Source organism: Psittacula echo (assembly GCF_963264785.1).
Source record: "Psittacula echo genome assembly, chromosome: 10".
In the NCBI taxonomy this organism is placed as follows: domain Eukaryota; kingdom Metazoa; phylum Chordata; class Aves; order Psittaciformes; family Psittacidae; genus Psittacula; species Psittacula echo.
In genome coordinates, this window is record NC_137741.1 from 22376360 (window position 1) to 22403941 (window position 27582).

Here is a 27582-nt window from a genome sequence, read left to right on the forward strand (position 1 = left end):
AGGGGCCCCGAAGCCAGCCCGGAGCCTGGTTGCCAGATGGAGCCATGGCAGAGCCAAGGGCACGGGCACCCAACCAAGCAGCTCCCGCCACACAGGGACCCCTGCACCCTAAGCCCCAGGACCCCAGCCATGGGGGGACACAAGCCTCAGCCTAGGGGGTCCCAGGCCTCATTTCCCACCCACAAGCTTCACAGAGCCCCTGGCGCCCCTGGTGCTCCCCCACGCCAGGCCAGCAGCACCCACAGCAGACACAGGTTCACATGATGTTTATTAGGAGACAGGGACATGCTCCAGGAGACCCCAGCCTGGCCTGGCCTGACCCTACAAGCTTTGGGCCCTGCAGGTACCCCCCAGGCTGGCTCCAGCTCCCGAGTTCATGGAGCTCCACGGAACAACCCCAGCCAGGCTGGTTTCCCCCGGCACAAGGACCAGGGTGGGCACGGGGATGGAGAGGGCAACAACGCAGGAGCCATCAACTACGAGTGCATTTTTACAGCCTGGAAACCCAAGAAGTGCCGGGAGAGGCAGGACCCGGCTCTTCCCCCCACAGCAGGGACAGAGGCTGCACGTTGCCTGGGAGGGAGGGGAAGGAAGGGCACCCTTCGTGATGGGACACCAGGGAGCAGAACCGAGCCCAGGTACCCATGACAGCAGCACCGGATCCTCGCTGAGCCCATCACCGCTCCCTGCTGCTGCCAGCCCCACAGCACACTGGGCCCAGGGGGGCAGGGGGAGCCCCGCTTCCCCCCCCAGCCTGTGGCACACGGTCAGGGCAGCTCACATGAACTGTGAGAGGTTGGGCACTTTGATGTTGATGTCCCCGATGTTGATGTTACGCGGGATCTCTGGGAGGTTGATGTTCTTCACAGCCGAGACCGCGCGGGAAGGAGCTGCCGAGAGCCCTCCCTGCCGAGAGAGGGACCAGTGATCCCCAGCCCTCACCCCACAGCCCCATCTTCACAACAACAGCACAAACAGGGCTGTTAACCTTGATGGGAACAGCCATTTCCATGCCCAGGCTGCCTCCTACGCTCCACAACAGCAAGGAGCAAGCTGGGAGGGACATCCCCAGCCTGGCCCCCAAAGACAGGGGCAGGCAGGGACTGGGGACACCATTTGGGTGTCCCATGGCTGCCCTGCAGTGTGGCTGCTCACCTCTGCCTTCTCCAGCTTGCTCTGGGCCTCCACCTGTGCCACAATCTCGTTCATGTTGGTCTCCAGCACCATGCCACCGATCACCATCTCCTGCAGGATGTGGTGAACCTGTGAGGGAAGTGAGGGGAAGGCTGTGAACCCAGAAGCTGGAGAGGGGCTTGGGACAAGGGCCTGTAGGGACAGGACAAGGGGAATGGCTTGAACCTGCCAGAGGGGAGACTGAGCTGAGCTCTTAGGCAGAAGCTCTTCCCTGTGAGGGTGCTGAGGCGCTGGCACAGGGTGCCCAGAGAAGCTGTGGCTGCCCCATCCCTGGCAGTGTTCAAGGCCAGGTTGGACACAGGGGCTTGGAGCAAGCTGCTCCAGTGGAAGCGGTCCCTGCCCGTGGCAGGGGTTGGAGCTGGAGGAGCTTTAAGGTCCCTTCCAACACAAACCACTCTCTCCGAGGAAAGGCAGGACCGTGACACTGAGCTGCCCCAAGGCAGGGAGCTGCTGCCTCCAGCCAGTGATGCCCCAAGGGCCCATCCTGGTTTCCAGCCCAAGGAGACAGGAGCAGCCCAGGGCAGCAACTGAGCTTTGCTGGGCACTGTGACCCCCTCCAGCCCCACCGCTCAGCACAGCCTCCCTTGCTACCTCTGCATTTTCCCAAGCACCACCCAGCACAGATAATGGATTTATGGGTCCCTGGTTAGTTTCATGAAACAGGCTGATGCTGGAAGATACTGAAGTTCTTAAGATTGTTTTATGGCTTCATGAGGGTAGGCTGCACTTGTGAACTCTGTGCAGCCAGTGCTGCCGGGGCAGTGCTGTGAGAAATCGCATCAGCAAAAGAACCTGCTGGAAAGGGGATCCCAGCCTTGTGCAGGCCCCATCCTCTTCATGGCATCAGGAGTGTGTGCGGGATCAAGGCCAGGTTGGACACAGGGGCTTGGAGCAAGCTGCTCCAGTGGAAGGGGTCCCCGCCCGTGGCAGAGAGCTGGGACTGGAGGAGCTTTAAGGCGTGATTCCATGATCAGCACTGCACAGGGTGAGCCAGGGTGACAGCCCCTTCCCAGGGCACCCGCAGCACTGAACCTGCAGTCCCATAGCTCAGCCCCAGCTACAGCAAACACCGCAGCTCCTGCAACAGGAGAGCATCTGGGCTGCAGGAAATGTTGCTCCTTCAAGATCTGGCTTCAGCCCGAGCTGGACCCCAACCAGCAGGGTAGAAATCCCAAGCAGGCTTTGTTTTCCAAATCGAAACAGCCCTTCCCGAGGAACCGTGTCCCCCGCGGGGCCCTGCAGCTGCTCAGCGAAACACATTCTCCACAGAGTACGAAGCACAACCAGGGCCTGGGCAACGGCCTCCCCTGAGCCTCCCCTTGTGACAGGGATCTCGGCAGCTCCGAGGCTGCTGCTCCCAAAGCTGACACAGCCCCGGGTTCCATCAGCTGCCGGAGCCGGATCCGAAACCCACAGCAGCTCTCGCTGCAGGACCCTGCGCCTCGGGCACAGCATGAGGTGCATCTGAAGGCAGTAATGGAAAACCCCATGGCATGTTCCCTAATGCTGTAACCAAGCTGTTGGGAGCACGGGCACTCAATGTGAACACGGGAGACACAAATACAGGCCAAATATAGAAAGAGGGACGAGATGACCAAGTGATAGTGGCTAAGAACTAAAGTCAAGGCTGAGAAGCAGCGGAAGCACAGGATGGGAAGCAAACAAGCCTGACTGGTAGCAAGAACCTCAGGGCCACTGAGCCCAGCATCTCCCCTACCAGAAATCTCCTGTCTCCTTGGAGCCCTTTGCTGGCAGGAGGGTTCAGAGGAAGGGCAATTCCCGCTGGGAAAACAGGCAGGGAACACAGGAATAACCTCTGCTGTGGGCTGAGCATAAAGCTGCCGGGTCTCAGTCACACCACAGAGCGAGTAACCAAAGTGCATCCTCCTCAGCTGTGGCCAGAGGTGACCCAGCGGCTGCTGGCACTTCTCCACAGGTACTGTCCTTCCTCTCAACTTCCCCCTTCCTCTCCTGTCTGCTTGGATAGGGAGAGAGCCCTGTTGCTGACGGGATAACCAGTGCTGCAGCACTGCAGGAGTTTACAGCAGGCACATTGCGAAACCCAAGTCTCCCTTCCCCAGCGCTGGCACGTTCGCTGCCTGGATCCCTGCCAGCAGGGTTTGCTGACCAACTCCTCTCCAGGAGTTGGAATTGCCAGAGAGGGAACATTTTACAGCCTTGATGATTTTCTTTTCTACTCCTCCCTTTTGCTGACACGTTTTGTCTCCAGCAAAGCAAGAAAACCTTTCTCAGCAGCCATGCAAGTCCCGAACACATCAGCCAAGTCTCTCCTGTCCCTAAGCACAGTCCTGGCTATCTTCAGCTCTATCTCTGAGATGATCAGAGAAGAGGTTCCCGCCCAGAAACTGTCCAGCTAAAGAGGAACCATTACAGGCTCAACCCAAGGTTTACCAAGCACTTTGCATTCCAAACACTCCCATTGTTCCTTCTCTTTATTCCTGTAACTCTAGTAAAATGTTAACAAGACTCCCAATGGTCCCACAGCTCAGGCAGAAGAGGCAGGACACACCTGCACTGCTCCAGAGCCTGCCCAGCCCCACCAGCAGCCTGTGCAGAGAGAGTGAAGCCTCAGCACAGATCCTGTCACTGACTGCAGGGATCCAGCATCGGCAGCAGCAATGCAACAGGGCAAGCACTCAGAGATGAAACCAGTGTCCCAAGGACTCAGAACAGAGCCCAGCAACTCAGATCTCTCATCAGGAGGACACAATGTGAGCCCAGGCTGACAACTCCCCCACCTGCATCTCAGTATCTCCCCAAAAGGTGATCCTGAGCATACCAACAGCCTCTCCCAAAGGCTCCAGAGCCCCAGGCTGGCTCCTGCCCCTGGAGCTGCAGGGAGGGCAGGGCTCTGCAGCAGCCAGGTACTGGCCCGCAGCAGCACATAGAGCCTACAACCCACCTTGTCCATGTGGAAGATGAGGTCCAGCTCACAGACGTTCTCAAAGCACTTGTCCAGTGTCTCCACAAAGACCTGAGGATGCAGAAGGGAGGTGAGTGCACGAAACCATCACAGGATGCTGCCTGCCCCAGCCCCAGTGCCCACAGGTGAATAAACCACAGCCCCGACCTACACTTGCTGTCTCCCAGGTGTCACCCTGAGCTAAACCTGCAGGAACCCAGCTCCTGCGATGGCCTCGCGGTGTCTGAACACTGCTTTCAAATACACTTGGAGCTCTGGGCCCCTCACTACAAGAGAGACCTTGAGGGGCTGGAGCGGGGCCAGAGAAGGGCACCGGAGCTGGTGCAGGGCCTGGAGCACAGTGTGATGGGGAAGGGCTGAGGGACCTGGGGGGTTCAGTGTGGAGAAGAGAAGGCTCAGGGGGGACCTGATGGCTCCCTACAAGTGCCTGAGAGGAGGATGGAGCCAGGAGGGGCTGGGCTCTGCTCCCAAGGAACAAGGGATGGGACAAGAGAAAATGGCCTCAAGCTGCACTAGGGGAGCTTTAGATGGAGCTGAGGAACAATCTGTTTACTGAAAGGGTTGTCAAGGAACAAGAGCCTGTCATTGGAACAGGCTGCCCAGGACAGTGGTGGAGTCACCATCCCTGCAGGGATATAAAAGACATGCAGATGTGGTGCCTGGGGGCATGACTGGGGTGGGCTTGGCAGTGCCAGGGTGGCACTGTTTTGTTTGTCAGTGACACCAAACTGAGTGGGTAAAGACACTTGGGAAGTGAGATCTGCTCTGCAGGAAGAGCTGGATGGGCTAAGGAGAACCTTACAAAGTTCAACAAGGTCTTATGCCTGGGAAAACCCAATCCCAGAGTGCAGCACAGGCTCTGATCTGCCCAGCTGGAGAGCTCCATGGCAGTGACCAGTGCGCAGCTGCGGCAGAGAAAGCCAACGGGGAGGCAGGGGGGAACAACATCACCAAGGGCATCACCAGCAGGGATAAAGATGTCATTGTCCCACTCTGCTCGGCCCTGGTCAGGCCACCCCTGGAACATGAGTTCAGTTTTGGTCCCTGCTATACAAAAAAAGGTGTGGACAGTCTGGACAGGGTCCAGGGAAGGGCCACAAAGATGGTCCAAGGGCTGGGAAGTGTGTGAGGAAAGGCTGGGAGAGCTGGGACTGTTCAGCCTGGAGAAGAGAAGGCTCAGGGAGACCTGATCTCCATAGTCCAATATTTAAAGGGTGGCTACAAAGAAGACAGAGACTCCCTTTGTACAGGGAGTCACATGGGAAAGACAAGCGGTGATGGGCACAAGTTACCACTGAGGAGATTCTGACTGGACACAAGAAGAAAACTTTTCCAATGAGGACAACCAGCCACTGGAATAATCTCCCCAGGGAAGAGGTGACTCCCCAGCACCGGGCACTGTTAAGGTTCAGCTGGACAGGGTACAGCTGGGACACCCAGTCTGGGTCATGCTGTGCCTGGAAAGGTTGGACCAGATGTCCTTGAGATCCCTTCAACCTGGGATTACCGGTTGGACTCAATGATCTAAAGGGTATTTTCCAAACTTAACACTTCTATGATTCTACTTCTTAAGGAAATTCATCGCAGTTCACTTCTCCCGCTGCTCCAGGCGGAGGCGCTCTGCTGCTCGGCAGCTCCTCACCCGCTTCGAGCGGGCACAGGCACAAGCCACAGCACACCCCAGAGCTGTGGGGCCGGCCGCAGGGCACGGGTAGTGCTCGGGGGGACAGGCACACAGCGGCGGGAGCACCGACCTGGATGAGGTCCAGGATGCCGAGCTCGCTCTCCGAGGAGTCCACGCAGAACACGAAGTACAGCGTGGCGTAGTGCCGGTAGATCAGCTTGTAGTCCGAGCCGCCGAACAGGCTGCGGGGACACGGAGGGGGGCGGTGGGGGGCCCGGCTCCCGTGCCCGCCGGGGAGCGCCCGTCCCGCCCGTTACCTGCCGCACTCCAGGAAGTTGCAGATGTGATCGTCCCGCTTGAGCACGAGGTGGAAGGTCTCGCGGATGATCTGCTGCTGCACCTCCTCCGCCTGCGGGGCCGGGAGCGGGCACCATGGAGCAGCGCCCAGGCACCCCCGCCCCTGCCCCGCTCCGCCCCGCCGGGGGCACCGTGCACGGCCAGCGCAGGGTGAGGGGCAGAGACCGGCGCCCCGAAGGACCCGCCGCCCCCCGCCGCCGCCGAGCCCCCCCGGCCCCGCACCAGGTGCTGGTAGAAGCGGACGAGCCGCGGCTTGCCGTGGTTGTTGAACACCAGGATGGCGTTGATCATCCCGGCGGGAGGGCGCGGGGCCGGGCCGCAGGGAGCCCCTCACCCGAGCGGTGCTGGGCGCAGGGCAGGAGCGCTCCGGGGCTCGAGCAGGTGACGGGGTCGGTGACGATGTCGCTGCCCCGGGCCCGCCAGGGGGCGCCCGAGCCGATGAGCGACGGGAGCCGCGCGGGGACACACCGCGGCAGCGCGCGGGGGGGGGCGGGGCTCGGCCGCAGGACCCGCCCCCTCTTAAAGCGGCAGCGAGCCCGGGTTCCGGGTTACCGGCAGGGTCAGAGGTCACCGGCAGGGTCCGATCCTGATTGGCTGAGCTGGTGAGGATTGTGTTCCCAACTTCTGATTGGCTGAGCTGGCTGAGGGTCGAATCCCCACATTCTGATTGGCTGAACTGTGTGAGGGATTGTGTCCCCAACTTCTGATTGGCTGAGATGGCTCAGGGTTGTGTCCCCACATTCTGATTGGCTGAACTGTGTGAGGATTGTGTCCCCAACTTCTGATTGGCTGCGATGGCTCAGGATTGTGTCCCCACATTCTGATTGGCTGAGCTGGCTGCGGATTGAATCTCTACGTCCTGATTGGCTGTGCGGGTGACGTGCGGCACCGGCTGGGTGCTGTTCCCCGGTGAGCACTGGGTCGGAGCCTGTCCCCGCGGGGCTGTGTGCGCTGGGGGCGGTCACCAAGGGGGTCCGGGTTGGAACAGGCTGCCCAGGGCAGTGCTGGAGTCACCCTGCAGTGTTCGCACACCGTGCAGCCGGGGCCTCAGAGACACGGCTCAGTGGTGGCCCTGGCAGTGCTGGGAACCAACCGGAATGACCCTGTGCCTCTAGGATCGGCTGCGGCAGCGACGGAATCGTGTCTGCGCGTCCCCATTGGCTGAGCCGCCTGCAGCTCCTGCAGTCTCCCTCTCCTGATTGGCTGCCGGAGGCTCCCATCTCCACCGCCCCGGTTTGCGCTGCCCGTGGCCGTGCCGAGCCCGTTCGTGCCTCACGCCACTGCCCGGCATTCGCTGTGCTCGCCCCCATCCCTCCGTGGGTGCCGGAGCATCGCCGGGACGCCAAAGGAGCGGCTCTCGCCGCGGCTGGCTCCGAGCCCTCGCTGTTCCCACACCTTCTGGGCTCAGACCGGGCCCCAGAGAGGCGGGGGGTGGGGGGGGGTACGGCCGCGACCTGGGGGGACGGTGGCTCCAGGGGCTGCGTCCACCGGGCCTGGTCTCTGCCCCTCCGGTCACAGCACAGCCACGGGCCGGGGGACGCGTGGCTGGAGGGTGTAGGACGCTGTGGGCACGGGCAGCTCGAAGGGGCTGGTGAGGGTGATTTTCACCCAAGAATGCAAGAAAAACCCAAACTGAAGCCGAGCAGCAGCTGCCAGACAAAGGGCTGCGGTTCCACACTAACTGCTGCCATTCGTCTGTCCAGCTCCTCCTGCTTCCATGGAGATGAGAATATCCATCCTCTCTCCACTCCAGTCGAATCTAGTGGTCTCCGTGTGCACCTTCATCCCAAGGCATAGACCCTCATCCTCCTCACAGTGGGAGCCAGGGTGCTGCTCCCAAACCCTCGGTACAGCCCCAGACCTGCCGCCTTCTCCCACCCACCACAGCCCCATTCAGCATCTGGGGGTGCCCAGCATCCCCCCAGCACCCCAACATCCCAAATCCCACTCATCCCTTTTTATGGGGAGGCCGTTTCCAGTTGCTGTGACACCCCCCCCCCCAAGGTTTTTGGGGTGCAAATCATGGTTCCCATACTCCTATCACTGTTGATGCCCACCAGGTCCCTCCTGGATGCAGCGTGACTCCCCAAGCATCCTTTTATGGCGAGATCCCCCCTCAAAACCAAGGGGCCAGGAGTCTCCGGTGGGACCACGAAGGGGATGGCTTGGAGGGGGGGGCCCATCGGACACCCCCATCCCCATTACCGACAGCCGAGCCGCGCCCCGCAGCTTTGTTCCCCGCACCCGGTACCGAGGGCGGACCCGGCGAGGGGGTGCGGGGTGCGGGAGGGGGCTCACGGTGCTCGGGGAACCGGGAGGGGCGCGGGGGCACGGCGGGGAGATAAAGGGCGGCCGGCGGGGCCGGGCGAGGAGGGGCCGCTGCTCCGCATCCCTCACGTCAGCCGCGGTCCCTCCCGCTTCCTTCCTGCGCACCCAGCGCCGGGCCCGCACCCGCCGCCGCCGCCCCGCGGAGCGCACGGTGAGTCCCGGCCGCGGGACCCCCCCGCTCCAACCGGGGAGGGGGGGAGCAGACCGGATACCCCCAATCCCCCCGCTCTCTCCCCCCCGCCAGTCCGCGGCCACGGGGAGCCGCCGCCTTCCCGTTCCCTTCCACCTTCTCCCGCGAACGGAGCCGGGCGCGATGGCGGCGGGAGGGACCGGAGCGGGACGCGCACACAGACACGCACCCTGGGGGGGTCCCGGCGGTGGTGCCCGCCCCGCACGTGCCCGCCCCCCCGCTCCCCGCCAAGTTTCCCGGTCGTCGCTCGCAAAAGTTTCTCCTCGGCCGCGGGGCCGGGGAAGTTGCGGGAGGGCGGCGGGGGGGTGCCACGGGGTCCAGCCGCGGGGCCGGTACCGGGAGACGGGGGAGCCCCCCCCGGAACCAACCCCTCCCGTTTCCCGGGGTACCGGGCGCGGCGGCGGGAGGCCATGTGGGTATCAAGCGGGGGGGCGTGTGCCCGGGGGGGTCTCATAGGGGCGCCGGCAGCACCCCGGGGTGCCCCCAGCATCCTCGGCCCCTGCTTCTCTCCCTTCAGGGCTGGGACAGAGCCGGGGGACCCCGCCTGGACCTCACCCCAAGTCCGGGGGCAGTTTCGAGGCAGAGGGGATCGGCCGTCCCGGCGTGACCCCCCCCACAGCAGCGGGGGGGGGGGGGACGGGACTGGAATTAAATGAGTTGGGGGTGGCTCTGGGGGTCCCCACTGCCCTGTCCCCACCGGGCAGGTCCATTACAGAGACACCCTGGGAGCTCCCGGGGCTGGAGCCCCATGGTGGCCCCAGGGGGGGATCTCACGGAAGGGGGCACAGCACCGCTGCTGGGTCGGGGGCTGCTTTGTCTGCTGCGGCCCTGCTCGGGAAACTCTGTTTGTGCAGCTCCTGTAATCAACAGGATGCGGTGGTTAAATTAGTTATAATTAATTAAGAAGTCAATCATTAGTAGTTTCCTTGCGTGCTGTGTGGGCAGGCAGGGCTGTGATGGGAGGGAAAGGCGCACCCCAGACCCTGACCTCCTGCCAGGTCCCAGTCTGAGTCCAGCAGTGGGTGAACTCACAGAGTCCCACACCACGGTCCCAAACCTGGCTCGGCAGAGTCTCTCCTCCAGCGGCTCGGAACCAGCCCGGTGGTGCTGCATGTTCTGGTGGTGCTGGTCTCAGCATGGTTGGTGCTGGTAGCCTGGGCTGGCTGCAGGAGTTTAACAAATGGGTTTGAGCTTGGAGGCAGCCCCTCAGCCTTGGCTTTCCCAGGGGCTCTCCTCTCAGCATCTCCTTGGAGGGCCTGGGGTACCTGGCTCCAGGCATGGGCTGCAGTGGGATGCAGGGCTGGGACCAGACCCCTGTGCATCCCCCTTGGTGAGAGCCAGCACCAGCAGAGCCCACAGTCTGGCTAGGCCGGGGTCTTCTGTTGCAAAGGGCTTCCATGGATGCCCTCTCAAACAGCAATCCCATCCCATCCCTCTGAACTGGTAACTGAGACCACAATAACCTGAGCTCTGCTGCCCACCGGGACACGTCCCCAGCCTGAACCTGGGAGCTGACTGGGGGTACCTGCAGCAGAGGGATTTAGGGCATCTTCCCTGCATCTGTTCTGTGTGACATTGGCAGAGTTGGGTTTGACCTCCAGTAACATGTTTTCAGTTGGTTTCACTGGACCTCAATCCAAAGGTTTTTTGCTCCTAAACTAGTTCAGGAAACATAGTGTGAAGAGAGAGGAGCGTGGCCACCATCCTGCTCTGCTGTGCAGCTGGAAGTGGTATATTCCCTCCGCTGGTTTTGGGTCCCCTTGACCCATGAGCACAGCTCCTGTCCCTGCCAGCAGGACCCCTGCCCAGGTGTGGGCACACCAGCAGGAGGGGCAGCACATGAGGCATCCCAGATACTGTCCCGGGGCATGCTTGGTGCAGTGTGGTTGGTGAAGGATGGTGCTGGGATGTGCCAGGAGCCCTCAGGATGAGTCATGGTCCCCGTGGAGGTTCCTGAGCTTGACCTTGGGGGCAGAGGACTGGGATCTGGCGATGAGCCTTTTCCCTTTGTCCCTGTCACACCTTTTCCCCCCCAGCCCCGTGCGCAGCTCTCCTCCTCCCTCGCATGTCGCTGTGGTGTTTGTGCTGGCAGAGGGACCTGGCTCATCCTTAGTCCTTCCCTAACAAACACACTCGTGCCCGCAGGTGTGGGGCAGGAATTGAGCTGGGAAAGATGCTCCTGCTGGAGCCGTTTCTGTGTCTGAGAAACTCGGGGCTTTTCCTGCAGCTCTTCCTGCCCTGGTTTGGATGGAGGAGCGGGATCCCTCCCTGTGTTCCCAACATGTAGCACAGGGTTTTTTCCCTAAACTTTAAATTAAGGGGGAGAAACAAGAGTTTTTAATTTCGCTGCTCTTTGCCCTCAGCTCTGCCCAGCACGAAAGGGACAGGAACGTATTTGTAATGAAAACAACGTGCAAGCCTCATGTGTAAAACCCTGGGCAAGCACGAAGCCTCTGCAGTGCCTTCATCCTTTCACCATTGTCCCACTCCTCTGAACACTTGAACTGTGTTCTCCACAAAGTATCCCAGGCTTTGGGAAAGGAAAGGTGACTGTGGGGGTTGGGGCTTCTTGTTTGTTTAGATCCTGGATCACTGTGAACCTTCTCAAGTGGGAAGAAAAGCCTCATCTCCCACCCTTCCTTCCTTCCTTCCTTCTCCAGGCATGTCTCATTCCACAGCAGAGGATGGGGGAGATGGGCAGTGTTCGGGTTGCTCCTTTGTGCAGGGCAAGGAAAAACTTGTGGAAAGTTCAGGTGAAACTTCTTGAGACTCATTCCTGGGATAAAAAGGGATCAGAGGGTGCTGGAGTGCTGGAGGCCATGCAGGATGCTGACCTGGAGCAAGGGGTGTCCTGCAGCCTGGGGACTGCTGGGAGCCTCGAGCAGCGTCGCAGTCCTACGGATGGTTTTAAACCCCAATATGTTGGTTTTAACTCGCAGCTGGCAAAGTCCCTCCCCAGGCTGGGGAGAGGAAAGTGGCACCAGGACTGTGCCGGTCTGGGAGCAAGGAATGGGGGATTGGGGCTGGCAGATGGTCAGACCCACTCCTGGGCACGGGGCAGCCTCAGGCTGTGGGATCCGGTGGCACAGACCATGGAGTCCCTGAGCACGCAGGATCTGCTATGTGCTGGTGTGAGGGAGGATGAGGAGGACGAGGCAATGGGAGGTGCAGGGCAGAGTGCCCTGTGCTGCTCAGCACCTGCAGCGCTGGCGGGGAGGGATGCGAGGGGAGTCTGTGAAGTCCAGGTTTACCCCAGAGGTGATGCCCAGGGAGCGAAGGGCAGTGGAGCGCAGTGACGGGGGGATTCCTGTGGGCAGCAGAGCAGTGACCTGCGAAGGAGGGAAACCTGTAACTGTTCCTCACCTTCCAAGGCTATAAATGAACTGAATCAGTCATAAATCAGGTCTGAGTGTTGCTGAGGAGTTCTGGGTTGCAGCCTGGAGGTGCTGATGGATGGGATGCTGCTCTGCTCTCTAAGTACAGCAAGAGGGATGATGCCATGGGGAATGCCACCAGGTTTTCAGGCAGAGGGTGATTGGTCATAGCATGAGCAACGGGGAAGGGTCTGAGACCCGCCTGGGGTGGCAGCGGTTGGGGATTGTGGTAGTGAGCATCCCTCTGATGTGCTGTGAGCTGTGACAGAGGTGTGAGCAGGCACATTCTGGTGGGGAACATCTAATAACAGGAATCTCTATGGCTCTGGGCCTCTGTAAGTGAGAAAAGCAACCTCGGTGCAACGTTTAAATGGCCCCTGTGATGAAATGAGAGAATTCAGTTAAAATCAAAACTCCTCTTCTTGCATTTCCCCTGTTCCTCAGCTCGTCTCGCAGGGTCCATCACACTGGGTCACTTCTCCCCTGCCCCTTCCCAGCTTTTGTGTCAAATCGCCAACACATTGGGTGCCCCCGGGTCAGTTCCCTCCCTCCACGCTCAGCCTGTCCCCACTGCCCCGTGCTGGGGCTGCTGCAGCACATCCCCTGCCCTCGCCACGCTGCTCTCCCCCCGCACTGTGCGGCACCATGGCTCTGCTACCGGCACCCGCTGCGGCTCCAGTTTAATGCCTGGCACAGCCTGGACATGGATTTGGCCATGGTGCGTCATGGGCAGCCCGGCCCCGCTTGTCTGGGACTGGACAATGCAGAGCATGGCGGGGGGACTGGGATCATCCAGGGCTGAGGTGCCTTTGGGAAGAGTTAATGAGTTGCAAGGATGGGTATTCCAGGGAGTGGGCTTCTGTTCCCAGCCAGGATGTGTGAATCCATGGGGATGGTGAGTCTTCCTTCACAGAGGACTTTCTGCTCTCAAGTACTGACCCCTCAGCCCTCTGAAATGGGGGCATTTGTGAAGTAGGAACTTAAATATCAGAACCACACAATCCCAGGCTGGTTTGTGTTGGAAGGGACCTCAAAGCTCCTCCAGCTCCAACCCCTGCCACGGGCAGGGACCCCTTCCACTGGAGCAGCTTGCTCCAAGCCCCTGTGTCCAACCTGGCCTTGAACACTGCCAGGGATGGGGCAGCCACAGCTTCTCTGGGCACCCTGTGCCAGCGCCTCACAGGGAAGAAAACACCTCCCTGCTCTGCGCAGGCGCTGCTCGGTCTGTCCCCCCGGTTCACCCTGGCATCGCTCTGGAGCTGTTGTTGTGTCTCCTCCATGGCTGTTTGTGGGAGGCTCCAGCCCTTGCTCACGTCTCTGTTTCCCTTCTCAATTGGTGGCTCCAAGAGTCTTTGCCGAGGTTCTTGCTCATTCAGCACATGCTTGTGAAGCCCGTCACGGTAACTGCAGATCTTGTCTGCAGAGAGTAAGTGATTTATGGGGGTTTGAGTGGTTTGGTTTCATTTTATGATTATCAACAGGGGACACGTATAAGCAAATTATTTCAACAGCTGAATATTTGGTGTATTTATAGGACTTTCTCGCTGTGAGAGGAGAGAGCACAAAGTACAGCACTTACGTAGGTTGTGATGAACACAGGGGGTTAGGGGGGTCAAAGCAGGCCCTGGGGCTGTCACAGCAAAGGCAAACGCCTGTGGCCAGCCCAGCCCTGGAGATCCATGTTAAAATGGTGATTGAGAAGAGTGAAAGGTATGAACATTCCCACCCTCTGCAGTCCTGGGGTCCTTGTGTCTGGGAGCTGCAGGGCCCTGGACAGGCCAAGGGGAATGGCTTGAACCTGCCAGAGGGGAGACTGAGATGAGCTCTTAGGCAGAAGCTCTTCCCTGTGAGGGTGCTGAGGCGCTGGCACAGGGTGCCAGAGCAGTCACCAGGAGCGTGAGGGACATCGGGTGCAGGCAGGCGCAGTGCCTCCAGATCCAGAGGGGTTTTCCGTATCAGTTACCGTCTTCACTGGCTGGAGCTTTACCTGTCACTGTGTCGCACTCTTCACCTCGGTCAGGCTCAGCTCTGCGCTGGAGGAGGTTTTGTTCCTTTGATGACAAAGTTCAGTGTTTTGAACCAGACTCTTTCTGTTCCCGCTGCTCTGTGCTGGGGGTTTGGGACCATTCTGGTGTATGGAGCAGGGGCTGTGGATGGGGCTGGTGCGTTGGTGCTTGGAAGCCCGTTTGGAGCTCTGAGGAGGTGAAGGTGATGTGGGGTGTCAGCCCTATTCCTATGAACCCTAATGTGTGCAGGCAGGGGCCAGAGCAGCCTCGCTGCAGCCGATGGAATTCCCTGGAGCTCACAGCCGTTCCCCTCTCCCACACTGTGTGTGCCCCAGCAGCACCTCCCAGCTGTGTGGAACAGGATCTGAAACCCTGAACCTCACGGATCTGAAACCAGGGCGGTGTTTGCAGCTGAGCGCTCGGGTTTGCTCCCAGGATGATGGTGTGAGGGGTCCCGTAGCGTTTACTGGAGAAACTGGGACGTTCCCAGAGGGCCCAGCCTGGTGCCTGGCACGGTGGGAGCGGATCTGGTGGCTGCCCAAAGGCTTTGCTTCTCCCTCCTTTCCCCGCGGGCTGTTGAACGTGGCACTCGATGTGTTTGTGATCTAACGTTTCCCCGGTGTCACCATGAGCTCTGCAGGGGGGGCTCCGTGTGCTGGGAGCAATTCCTTGTGGCACTAAGCTGGGAGCGCTGTGCTCCTCTGCCCCGCAAAGGCTGATCTGGGATCTGTCCCCTCTACCAGGAGCAAACTGCAGTTGGTGATGGTGTGCTCATGGCGATGGATGTCCCATGGGTGCTGGCTCACTTGGAAACGTGTTAATTGATCCTTCAGCCACAGTGACCATGTTCCCAGCCCAGCAGAGCTGACTGGGGATGCAGCACCTGCATTAAACCTGTTCCCAAGGATAAGGGCAGCGATGCTCTTGAAAGTGAGACTGGCACCCTGCAGCGGGGGGTCTTCCCTTGGTCCTTGCACCCTGAGAGGCTGCTTCACGTCCCTTTGGGGTGTCACATCTCTCATTCACAACACGTTGGTTGTTTCTCCCCTTTCCCAACCAGCCGGCTGGGTTATGCTGTGAGGGTGCTCCAGTTCCTGCTCGTCCGCCGGCTCCTCTGACCTCCAGCCACATTTATTGCTCTGCTTTGAGGCAGTTTATGATTAACCGGTGCCAGGGCAGCGGTGATGCTGCTGTTGGGCTCACACGTGGGACATCTTTGTTGGTCCCATCAGGCCTCTCCTGGCTGCAGTGTCTGAACCCGCTTCCATGTGCGGAGGGGTTTGGGGTCTGCAGGGTGAAGGGGCAGCCCTGGACCACCCTTAACCACAACTGGGTTGTGCCTCCATCACAACCATCCCTCATCTTTCCATGCAGGGTTTGGGGTTTGACCTAGATCTCTGGCACCGGCTGCTTTCCACAGCCACCCTTGTGCCTGCAGAGGGGTTTCCTCCAGCTCTTTGCTCGTGGCTTTCCCTGAGCAGTGGATTTTCCCCTGGGAGCCCCGATGGTGGGGATGGTCCTTCCCAGAGCCGCATGTGTGATCCCTGGGAGAGGTGCTTTTGGAAGTAGCTCCGCGTCTCTTTCAGGGAGTTAGCAAAGAGCAGATTTATTCTCTGCTCTGCTGAGAATTAACTCCCCTTTCTTCCTCTTCCCTCTGCCCCCGCTGGAAAGAGAGAGAATGTAGAAAAGAAGAAAGGATTTACATTGTGGTGGTGATTGGCACGGGCGCTGAATGAGAGGTCATTTCATCTGGCTGTTTCTTTTCAAGCGCTCTTTTTTTCATGCACACTGTATTCAGGCTGGGAGCATTCTTTCTTTTCAAAGCTTCTCTGTCTGTCTCTCTCTTCCCCCTCCTTTATTTTTCATCCCTTTTCTTTACTTTTGCTGTCTTTTCATTCTGTTTTTCCCCACCCCCTTGGGGCTCCATTTTTTCTTTCCTTTTTCCTCTATTCAGTTCCTTTTTTTCTCCTTGCATCGTTTTTGAATAGCTCTTCTATTTTCGGAGAGGAAAGGGACTCTGTCGCTGCGGAGCCGCTGCAGCGAGGAGGAACTTGAAAGTCTTCCTTCCCCTGTTTATTTCACTTAAAAGCAGAAAACTGTTTTCCAAGGGAGAGCAAGGTTTCAGTGCGGAGCCTTTGAAGCGAGCTGGGACAGCACAAGGCTGCCTGGGGTGGGAATTGTCCCTGCTCCTTACCACGCCACGGACGCTGCTGATCCCAAAGTGCAGATAAACACCCCCTTAAAGCATGGGGAGGTCTGTGGGTGCTTGTGCTGTGAGAGCGGGGTCCACGCAGGAGCAGCCCCTTGACCCCAGCCAATGCTCACCCTACACCTTTGAACACCGGTTGTCACAGACTGCTTTGTGTTGGAAGGGACCTCAAAGCTCACCCAGCTCCAACCCCTGCCACGGGCAGGGACCCCTTCCACTGGAGCAGCTTGCTCCAAGCCCCTGTGTCCAACCTGGCCTTGAACACTGCCAGGGATGGGGCAGCCACAGCTTCTCTGGGCACCCTGGGCCAGCGCCTCAGCACCCTCACAGGGAAGAGCTTCTGCCTAAGAGCTCCCTGTCCCTGGGGTCACACTGAAGCCAGGTCATGGGGAGCTTCTCATCAACCAGCACCCTCAAGTCCTTCTCCTCAGGCTGCTCCACCCATCCTCTTCCCAGCCTGTGTTTGTGCTGGGGCAGGATCTTGCACTTGGCTTTGTTGAACTCGTGAGGTTCACACGGTCCCACCTCTCCAGGTCCCTGTGGGTCCCATCCTTTCCCTCCGATGTGGTCACACCACACAGCTCAGCAGGACAAGGCTGGTCCAGAGCTGCTGCTCCCCAGGCGCAGTTTAGTGCAAGCAGAGCTCTCCCAGCAGCTCCAATGCCCTGCTTCTGGAGAGCTGCTTGGGCAGAAGTGCTGATGAATCAGGCTCAGAGCCGTGATGGGTTTGGTCCTCTGAAGAAGAGATGTTGCTGTGCCACTGAGCAAAGCTCCAGGATCTCCCCAGGGGCGGCAGCTGGGGGGTGATAGGATCCTCCCCGCCTGTGCTGCCTGGGGCATTAACATCCTCTCTGGCAGGTTTCTCCATCCCACGGCTCCAGTGTTTGCTTTGGCTCGGTCCATCCTTGCACAGCAGTTTCCTGGTGCAGGGAATGCATATGTGGCAAGGAACCTGCAAAGATGGGTGCCTGCTGAGCTGCCCACCACAACACGGGAGTCCTGGGAAGTGATTCAGGCTTCCCCTGCTCCTTCCAACCACCCCGACGCCCTGGCAGAGCCTGTCCTCCCCGGGCAGCTCATGCTTCCATGGCCAGACCACTGCAATCAGGTCTCTATTGTTCAGCAAGTGCTCTTTTCCCTGTCATTTTTTGCCTGAGGAAGGTTGGGGAGGCCAGGCTGAAGCACAGTGACGTGCCTGGGCATGGGCAGGGGTCCTGTCCGTGCGGGTGGGCTGCGGGAGCAGGGCTGGCCCTTCATGAAGTGGATTATTTTCTTTTTAAAGTGAGATTCAAATAATTGTAACCCCCGAGATAGAGAAGATGTTGGAGGAGATGAAAAGGAAGAGTGAAAGAAAGGAAGCAAAGGATGGGGGTTTGGGATAGAGAGGGAGATTAGGAGATAGATGAAAGAGAAAGGAGGAAGATAAGAGGGAGAGGGGGGACAGATCTCCAGCGCGAGATGGGCGTTGCCAGGGAAACGGGAAGAATGAGGGAGCGACGGAGGGATGGAGGATGCTGGGGGCAGGGAGGGATGGAGGCTCCACTCGGTGGAGGAGGAGAGCGATTCCCATGGGATGGGGAGCGGGATGCCCCGTGTGGGTGGGTGCTCGGGATGGCGGCTCTGCGATGAGCAGCACCGGCTGTGCCTCGCAGGCTGACTCCGCTCCCCTGGATGGAACCTCTCCTGCCCTTGGAAGTGATGACACATGCACCCGCTCCCAGTCGAGCACAGGGATCTTCTTCTGAAGGGCTGGTGAAGCGAGAGCCCTTCCCTGCACTCAGCCTTGGTACTGGTGTTCCCCTTCCATATGTAGCTGCTGCGTGGCACAGATAATGAAAGGCAGTGGGCGATGGTGAGGCTGAGGGGGCGGAGCAGCGACCTGCTCACAGGGAGGATGGCACCGAGGTGCTGTGTGTGCCGTGATGACAGCGCCAGAGCTCAGCTGTGGACACCTGAGTTGGTGCCAGCCTGGGTGCCGCATGTGCCAGCACCAGGTTGGTACTGAGTGAGCAAGGACAGCCAAGCATCCCAGACCAGAACACTGGGCAAAGCAGCGCCCAGCTCCCATGTGTGGAGCAAAGGTTCCCCCGTGGGAATCGGCTGTCAGGTCAGAATGAATCCTGGTATGATTTAAACTGAAACTTATATAGTGGAGACTGAGATGAGCTCTTAGGCAGAAGCTCTGCCCTGTGAGGGTGCTGAGGCGCTGGCCCAGGGTGCCCAGAGAAGCTGTGGCTGCCCCATCCCTGGCAGTGTTCAAGGCCAGGTTGGACACAGGGGCTTGGAGCAACCTGGTCTAGTGGAAGGTGTTCCTGCCTATGGCAGGGGCTGGAGCTGGAGGAGCTTTGAGGTCCCTCCCAACCCAAACCACTCTGGGGTTCTGTCCCATGCAGCAAATTAGGTTGTGTCAAAGCCCCCAACCACTTCACCCTGAACCACTTCACGTGATACACGTGGTATTGTGCACATCCTCCCTTGTCAGCATAGCCAAAGCTGAAGGGAGCAGTTCTGCTTTCTGATCAGCTCACAAGTAGGTTTCCTCTTTGTTCTAGAGGAGCCATTAACAAGAGTTTCCCTTCAGAAATGGAGGTGGTCTCTGACATGGAGACGTGGGTTGGGTGGATTTAAGAATAGTTTGGATTTCTCTCCCAACACGAAGCTCATTAGGCAGCAGCCCCCGGCCCCGCGCATCGGTTCCTGTTTCTCAGACCTTTGGCTCCTCACTCCAGCCTGGTTCACCTGTGGTGGAGGTCACTGCGGTGGTGTTGGCTCTGCCATGGGCTGGTGCAGGACAAACACCTTGGGTCAGTTTTAGGAACCATTTTAGTTGTGATTTTCAAGAAAAGCCTATTTTACTATTTAAAATTTTGGTGGGTGCTTTGAGGAGCTTCATGTGCAAACAGCAAAGAAAATGGAGATGAAAGACTGATGTTTCCTTTATTAAATTTAAATTAAAGCTGCTTTTAAGAGAGGAAGAAACATAAAATCAAAGCTATCTCCCAAGTATTGCACATATGTTGATCGCCCATTTTCAGATAGAAATGGCTGGAAAGCTTTAACGCCTCCTACCCCTACAAGGCCCCCCACGGACTCAACTGCACCTGATCATGTTCAGTCCCATTTATGCTCAGGTTTGACCCCGGTGCACCACAGGCTTTGCATGGTGCTTCCAACACCATGTCTGTGCCATGCACCGAGAGCTGCAGGCAGCTTGCGGCAGGGGGGTCCCACAATGGGGGTCCTGCAAAGGGGTCCCAACAGTGAGGATCCCGTAGCCCCAGGACTCACCACTGCACCAGTTCAAAGCCAAGGAGCATGGGGGTGCTTTATGCCCCCCGTGGGACAGCCTGATGGTGCTGCTCTGGTCACAGCATTGGTTTTCTTTCTGTGGGGACAAATCCTCCCACGCTGCTGTTGGGTTTGTCCTACAGCCCATAATGCTGAGGACGGGCGTGTGGTGAGGTGGAGATAAGCCAAAGCCGGTACCAGTAGGGCCCTGGCACCCACTCGTGCCTGCACGTACCTCGGATGGAGCACGGAGCACAGGGGCAGCGAGGAGGCTCCTGCAGCCCTGGCCGAGGGGTCACTGCTCCTCAGGCAGGTAGAGCACAAACCCTCGGGGGCCCTTGGTGTCCTTGCCTGCAGGGAGGGCTGGGGGACATGTGGTGGAGGCACTGCTCACCTGGTGTAGAGAGCAGCAAAGGAAAGGGAGCCTGGTGGAAAACAAGGGCCTGTGCAGGGAAACAAGGGTCTGCAGGAGTTGAAACGTCAGCAGCGAGCAGCGGTGGCTGAGGGCTGTGGACCCTTAGAGGGGATATCAGCCAGGATAAAGCACTGCAAGAGCGGAGGGGGGTCTGCTCTGGTCTCCCCCGTCAGATCTTGGTTGTTGCAGCAGAGCCCGTGTGTGTGCACCGAGGTTTTCCTGACCCAGATGTACTGTGTTTAGGCTGCTCCAGTCAGGATTATTGCCAAGAGTCCCATTCCCAGCGCTGGTGTCTGCTGCAGCTCAGCTCGGAGCGGCCGGTGGCGCGGGGGTGCGAGGTGGGGGTGCGGATGGGTGAAACCAGCGAAGGGAAAAGTGTCCCGGGATGGGTGGCTCGGTCTGATGCAGCGCTGGAAAATACGGAAGCGGGCGGGAAACGCACTGGGGGGCGAAGAGGCCGTTGGGCAAAGGGCTGCGGCGGGAGGGATCTGCCTGGTGTGAGAGGCTCCAGGTGAGAGGGGTTTGGGTGGGGCGAGAGGTAAGTAGCAATAAAGCCCCAGGAGGAAGTGAGAGTCATGTAAATGAGCTTGTGAAGGTGGGGAGGAGCTGATGATGGCTCCAAGGCGGCGGCCGGGGCGGGGCGGGATGCTCAGGGTGTGCCGGGGCAGAGTGGGGAGTGGAAGAGAAATTGCAGCAAGACAGAAACCTCCCGGGTAGGAGGAGGAGGAACGCGAGAGAGAACCCATTTCACAATCCCGAGGAGCAGGGACGGGAGCCGCTGCTGCGGCCCCGCTGCGATATTCCCGTCTCTGAGCGTCGGAGACGCGGGCGAGGGCAGCGGGAGCTCGGCACACGCGGGTTCCCAAGGGGATGCACCAGGAGCGCTTGTGGAGCTCCACGTGCAGGAGAGGTGCGGGCGAGTGAGTGTCTCCACCAGCAAAGGAGCTGAGCTGAGGGTTTGGTTTGAGCCCAGAGGAGGGTTCAGGTCCAGCGGTGGTACATGGGCAGGGATGGGCGAGTTTGGTGAGTGAAAACCTGCCCGGTCAGCCTAGGAGGATCCAGTGCCGGAGGCAGGGAGAGGGAGGAGTTGCTCTTGTGGCAGCTCTTCCTCAAAATGGGATCTCAGCGTTGTACATAGCGAGACAGAGACAGACTTTGCCCAGGGAGCGGGCAGTGAAGGGAGGTGCGGGGGGGCCGGAGGCGTCAGGACCTCACCGGAGCTGCCTCGCTGTCGGCAGGGACCGGGGGTGCTCGAGAAACGGATTTGGAGAAACCGAGGCAGGAGCAGGGTTATTTTTGCACAAGATTTGTGCCCCCGGAAGGGCTGTGAATTGGTGACAAATGGGCTGCTGATGTTGGTCGTTACTGGTGCCGTTTGTTGGCACCAAGGAGATGATGTGTTGACTGGGGCGTTATCGAGGCAATGCAGCCCTCATGGGGCTGCTTTTCCACACAGGATGGAGCTCACTTGTTAAAGCATCCTGGAGACCCAGCCTGGTGCTCTGGCACTGCAGCAGTGCCGGGACTGTTGTGCCAAGATGGCCTGATGGAATCCTGAATGAGAGGCCAGAGGGGAGATTGAGATGAGCTCTTAGGCAGAAGCTCTTCCCTGTGAGGGTGCTGAGGCGCTGGCACAGGATGCGCAGAGAAGCTGTGGCTGCCCCATCCCTGGCAGTGTTCAAGGCCAGGTTGGACACAGGGACTTGGAGCAAGCTGCCCCAGTGGAAGCTGTCCCTGCTGTGGCAGGGGTTGGAGCTGGAGGAGCTAAAGCTGGTCCCTTCCCACCAGTCTGATTCTCTGATTCCCACCCATCCCTGTGGCAGGGACAGCAGAGACCCCAGTGCCCTGGGGTGCTGGTGTGTCTCCTAGGGGAGGCTGAAATCTGTGACCCAACCTCCATTGCAGTGTGTTGGGAAACGGCGTTTCCAGCCTGCTGTATGGGACCTGGGGAGGCAGAACAGGGAAGTGAGAGCGGGAAGTGAAACAGGAGCATCATCCTGGTGCCACTTCCCTTGTGGTGCCTGTGCAGCGATTCCTCAAGCCCTTGGGCCCCGCACTCACAGGAGCTGTGCAGGGGATTTTGCAACACGAGGCCTTTGGCTCAGCCCTAAGCAGGAATCCACCACTTGCTTCCTTCTGCTTTAGATGCTGTTCTGTTAGTGCCATGAGTTATTGGTGGCCTTGGCAGTGCTGGGGTGATGATTGGACTTGATGGTCTTAAAGATCTTTTCTAATGTGGTTGATTCAATGATTCTTAAAGCATACCGGTGCTGTTCTTGGAGCGTATGTGTGTGATTCCATCAGCTTCCTCATTCACCTCATGGTGCTTGGGGCAGAGACCTGGAGCTGTGCTGGGGAGTCCCCTTGGCACTGCTGTAGATGGAGGAGAGCAGCCAGATCCTGTCCTGTGTCCCACCTCCCCTCTCCCGTCCTGGTTGCTGCCAGCTGGCTGTATCCTGTGCTGCCCTTGGTTGTCCTTGCATGGCACTTGGTAGCACCTGCCATGGCAGGATCGATCGGAGCACTCTGTTCCAGCCGGGATCAGCATGTTTATTGTCCTAAGTGGTTGTTGGGAAAAGTGAGATCTGGGCTGAGACATTGTGTGCGTGGAACCAGAAACTGCCCAAACCAAGAAGGAGAACAAAGCCCAAGGCCAAATGAGGTGGCTCTCCCAGCTTCCCAGCCGGGCTCCACTCACCCAGGCAGAGCAGAGGGACCTGCTGCCCTGCCTGAGCTGGGGCCCCAGGAGCAGGCTCTGTGAGTTCAGCTTCCTCAGCTCCAGCAGCAGATCCCAAGGCAGCAGCGCTGCTCACACCATGCTGCCTGCAAGCCACTCGGCTCCAGCCACCCGGCACCCGTCACCTCCTCCATTTGGGACCCAGCTCTGGGTGTGGGGCAGGGTGGGTGCACGGAGGTGATGAATGGGCATGGTACTGGTTGGGAAGCTGGAGCAGGGAAGCAGGAGCCTCTTCATCCCCTGCAGCCTGGCTGGGATGTTTGGGCAATGGTGTGCTGTGGGAGGCACCGGGAGGAGGAGGAGGGAGACAAGGGATCTTCACCCTGCTGCGAGTGATAGCGTTGGTCAGCCCAGGCAGCCAGGGGTCTCCTGGGAAAAGGGATCCTGGTGCTGGCAGCCACCTCCTCAGACATTTCCTCCTCTTCCTCCCACCACCGCCCTCCTTCACTTCTTGCTTTGTTTCGCTGCCTCCGCACTTCCCCTCCCCCTATTCCTCCCCGTCCTCTTCCTCCCCCCCCCCATCCTTCTCCTCCCGGTCTCCTCTCAGCACAGGGTTTTTCCCTGTCTCCGCACAGGGGCTGGAGGCGGCACGGGGGGAATGCACAGACCAGGCTCACCAGGGCCCGGCAGAAGCAGGCAGCTGCCTGTGCTCTGCCTGTGGTGCTGTGCCTGCAGCCCCTCGTCCCGCAGCCCGTAACCAGCCTGGCTGTGAGACGCGATGATGACCTGCTGAGTGTGTCCTGCTCTCCTCAGCCCGGCCCTGCCTTGCACCATGCGGGTGCTCCGGGATGGCGGCGTAGTCGGGTTTAGAGTGGATTCCTGCTTTACTTCCCCCGTAGGATTCCTCTTTGTTGTAGCTGCAGAAATAATTACATTTAGGAGAACATTCCCGGCCGCGGGAGGAAGCAGCGGCCTCCCCGCTTCCATCTGCTGGCGGCTCTCCCAGCGCCTCCCTGCACCCCATCCATGGGGCTCTGCATCCCTCGGGACTCTGCCCTGTCCTCACTGCAGGGGATCAGGCCCATGGGCACAAGGGAGCCGAGCATGAGCACGTTCTCACAGTGTTGGTCAATCCTCACAGAGCACAACTGAAGGGAGTTTTGGCAGCTCCTGTGCCCTTCCCCGTCCCCGCTGCCAGACCTGGCTGTGCCTTCACACCCTCCTGCTCCTCGGCTCACTCTGCTCTGCTTTGTCCGATGATCTCTGCTCCCAAATTCCCAGCCTGAATCACCAGGGAACCTGCAGCCACCAGCTGTGGGGGGGGCTGGATGGTGGAACAGCATCCCCGAGGTGCCGGCATCAGTGCCTGCCCTGCTCCGCTCTGCCCTGCAGCTCCGCCATGCTTTGCTATCCCAGATTCCTGGGTAGTTTATAGTGGGAATTCCTTGGATTGCTGGCTGGCTGCGGGCTTCTGCTGGTGGGAGGGAGTGAGACATCAGCAGCTCTTCTGTGTCTGCAGGGGGGCTCTGGAGAGCTGAGGCTTTTACAGGGTTTGAACTGACCACGTAGTCCTCTCCTGACCAGTTTGGGCTTTGGTTCCTCAAGCTCCCTGTGCCCTTCACTGCTGCTCCTCGCTCCTACAAGGACCATGGGGCAGAACAGCACATGTGGCTTTTTGCCGTCCCCACACTGCATGAATGCCTGGGCCCAGGGTGCTGCTGGGGAGCTCTGGGACATGTGAGGAGTCAGATCTCAGCCTCGGGGTTCAGCAGCCTTGCCAGCAGTGGATATGGAGCTGAGCTGCCCCTCCACAGCCTGGCTCCCCGCTCCCTGTGCAGCTGAGGCCCCCGGGGCCGTGCTGGGGTACGTGGTGCCGGGTACCCACACTGTCAACACCCGTGTCGGTCTGGGGTTTGTGGTCGGTGATGAGGAAAGGGGTGACGGGTAGAATGGAGCAGCATCCCCCACTAACCCCTACGTCTGTCTCTCCCAGCCATGACAGCGTAGGCAGGCGGCGAGACATGGATCGCTTCACGGAGTGCGGGACGCAGACGGACGCGGTGGTGGTGCTGTCCCTGGCACAGGCTGCAGTCCTGGGCTTGGTGTCGGAGAATGAGCTGCTCGGTGCCACCGTCAGCCCTGCTGGCTTCTTCCCGGCACTGGGCGAGGAGTTGCTGGATGCGGTGGAGCCGGAGGGCGAGGGCCCGATGGCTGGGGATGGGCAGGAGGAGGATGCCCTGGAGGCAGGGTCCCCCCTGGAGAAGCACGCGCGGCGAAGGAAGCGGCCCCCGGTGAGGCTGGTGCCCAAGGTCAAGAGCGAGCAGGCGGAGGACGAGGCCCCGCGTGAGGAACCGGTGCCTGCAGAGGAGGAGGAGGAGGGTGAGCGGCAGCGCAGGCGTCGGGCCCCGCAGCAGGAGCCCGGCCCGGAGCGAGCGGTGCAGAGCAGCGCCGTGAAGATGATCGACCTGGGTGCCATTGGCAGGAAGCCGCGGCGCCTGCGGCACCTGCGCCGGCACGGGCACCTCGAGCTGCAGGGCTCCAAGCGCCGCCTCAGTGGGGCCGGCGCAGCCAACGGCCCCGAGGGGGCCCTGCGGACCGAGCGCGCGCTCGAGGCGGGCACCGCGTCCCCCGGCGAGGCCGAGGCAGCCGCGTCCCCCGAGCCTGTGAAGAGCGAGCCGGGCTGCGGGTGGCAGGAGCCGGGCGAGCTGGAGCCGGCCGGAGCCACCAGCGAGCGCAACAAGAAGGCGCAGCTGGACCGGCTGGACATCAACGTGCAGATCGACGACTCCTACCTGGTGGAGGCAGGCGACCGGCAGAAGCGCTGGCAGTGCCGCATGTGCGAGAAGTCCTACACCTCCAAGTACAACCTGGTGACGCACATCCTGGGCCACAACGGCATCAAGCCGCACTCGTGCCCGCACTGCAGCAAGCTGTTCAAGCAGCCCAGCCACCTGCAGACCCACCTGCTGACCCACCAGGGCACGCGGCCCCACAAGTGCGGCGTGTGCAGCAAGGCCTTCACGCAGACCAGCCACCTCAAGCGGCACATGCTGCTGCACAGCGACATCAAGCCCTACAGCTGCCGCTTCTGCGGCCGCGGCTTCGCCTACCCCAGCGAGCTGAAGGCACACGAGGTGAAGCACGAGAGCGGGCGCTGCCACGTCTGCGTGGAGTGCGGGCTGGACTTCTCCACGCTCACCCAGCTGAAGCGGCACCTCTCCACGCACCAGGGCCCCACGCTCTACCAGTGCCTGGAGTGCAGCAAGTCCTTCCACTACCGCAGCCAGCTGCAGAACCACATGCTGAAGCACCAGAACGTCCGGCCCTTCGTCTGCACCGAGTGCGGGATGGAGTTCAGCCAGATCCACCACCTCAAGCAGCACTCCCTCACACACAAGGTAGGGGTCGGGGCACCCGGGGATGCTGCCCGGGATGTGCGTGGAGGGAATGTGCCAGTTCTGGATGTGGGTGCTGGGGGAGGGAGGTGTCCATGCACCCGGAGCCCTGGGAGACGGGTGCTGCGGGTGGCAGAGGCACCTCTGGTTCATTCTCTTGGGGCCACTGATTAGCAGTGAATGGGCATCACTATGGGTAAGGGTGGGCTCTGGCACCTGCAGTCCCCAGCTCCTTCCCTGCTCTTGCTCAGCAGCACTGACTCAGTACTGGCTGCAATTTCCAGGGTGGGTGAGACTGTGTCTGGAGGTGAGGCAGGAGGCAGGGTCCTGCCCCAGGGAATCGGCCGTGGGGCAGCACAGGGATGGCCCTGAGCTCAGTGGTGCCCTCTGCACCTGCAGAAGGGGACGAGAGGGCAGCAGGAGATGGTCTGGGGAAGCTGCGGATGAGGTGATGAGGGCAAATCTGCCCCCAGCTCCTTGGGCCCAGCCCACTGGCAGTCACAGAATCATGGAATGACAGACTGGTTTGGCTTGAGCACTCGTCCAGTTCCACCTCCTGCCACAGGCAGACACACCGGTCCCCAGAGCTCAGCTTAGTGTGAGGAGGCCGTCCTTGGGGAGCGCAGTCCCTGCTCCGCACTGTGCCCAGCTCCAGTGGGGTCTGTGCAGTGACCCCATGGCTGCTGCTGCCTGCCCGGGGCCAGGCTCTGCCCATGGCTCTTGCACCCTTTGCAGGGCGTGAAGGAGTTCAAGTGCGAGGTGTGCGGGCGCGAGTTCACCCTCCAGGCCAACATGAAGCGGCACATGCTGATTCACACCAGCGTCCGCCCCTACCAGTGTCACATCTGCTTCAAGACCTTCGTGCAGAAGCAGACGCTCAAGACCCACATGATTGTGCACTCACCGGTGAAGCCATTCAAATGCAAGGTACGGGGGGGCCGGGAGGCTCAGCAGACCCGGGGAGGAGGGGTTAGTGCAGTACCTGGTGCTCTGTGCTCCGGAGAAACCCGGCCGTGCTGGGCTGAGTCCTCGGCCGCAGGAAAGCAGCTTTGTGATGCCTCCCTCTGTTCGCTCTGGCAAACAGCTCATCATTCTGCTCCGAGCTGCGCAGTGGGTACCAGTGCTGGAGGAGGACAACCACTGCCTCTCTCTGATGAGCACTAGGGGTGCTGGAGTTCCCAGCAGCACCAGCACAGCGCCCCTGGGGCCCCCGCCTCAGCGGGGAGTTGGGAGCAGCCCCGTTACTCTCGGTGGGAGCGCTGGGTGCTGCAGGGTCAGGTCGTGGTGGGTTGGTGCCGTGGGGAGCTCTCGGTGACAGTAGCGCTGCCCCCAGGTCTGCGGGAAGTCTTTCAACCGCATGTACAACCTGCTGGGACACATGCACCTGCACGCAGGGAGCAAGCCCTTCAAGTGCCCCTACTGCTCCAGCAAGTTCAACCTGAAGGGCAACCTCAGCCGGCACATGAAGGTCAAGCACGGCGTGATGGACATCAGCCTGGACAGCCAAGGTAGGTGCAGGCTGTGGCCAGTGCTGTGGTTCTATCTGCTGCGGCTGCTCCCGGCTCTCAGCTGCTTGCTGGG

At 60.2% G+C, this 27582-nt stretch overlaps 1 protein-coding gene across 1 annotated transcript; it reads right to left on the bottom strand.

The window, feature by feature from the left end:
• Nucleotides 1–250: 250 nt before the first annotated feature.
• On the bottom strand, nt 251–6584 carry AP3S2 (adaptor related protein complex 3 subunit sigma 2). The gene is made up of 6 exons (XM_080626351.1): nt 6342–6584; nt 6080–6171; nt 5893–6004; nt 4118–4189; nt 1156–1263; nt 251–906 (listed from the first exon to the last, which is right to left on the bottom strand). The coding sequence occupies exons 1-6, from the start codon at nt 6408–6410 to the stop codon at nt 778–780; spliced, it is 582 nt and encodes a 193-aa protein (XP_080482477.1). The 5' UTR covers nt 6411–6584; the 3' UTR covers nt 251–777.
• Nucleotides 6585–27582: the final 20998 nt, after the last annotated feature.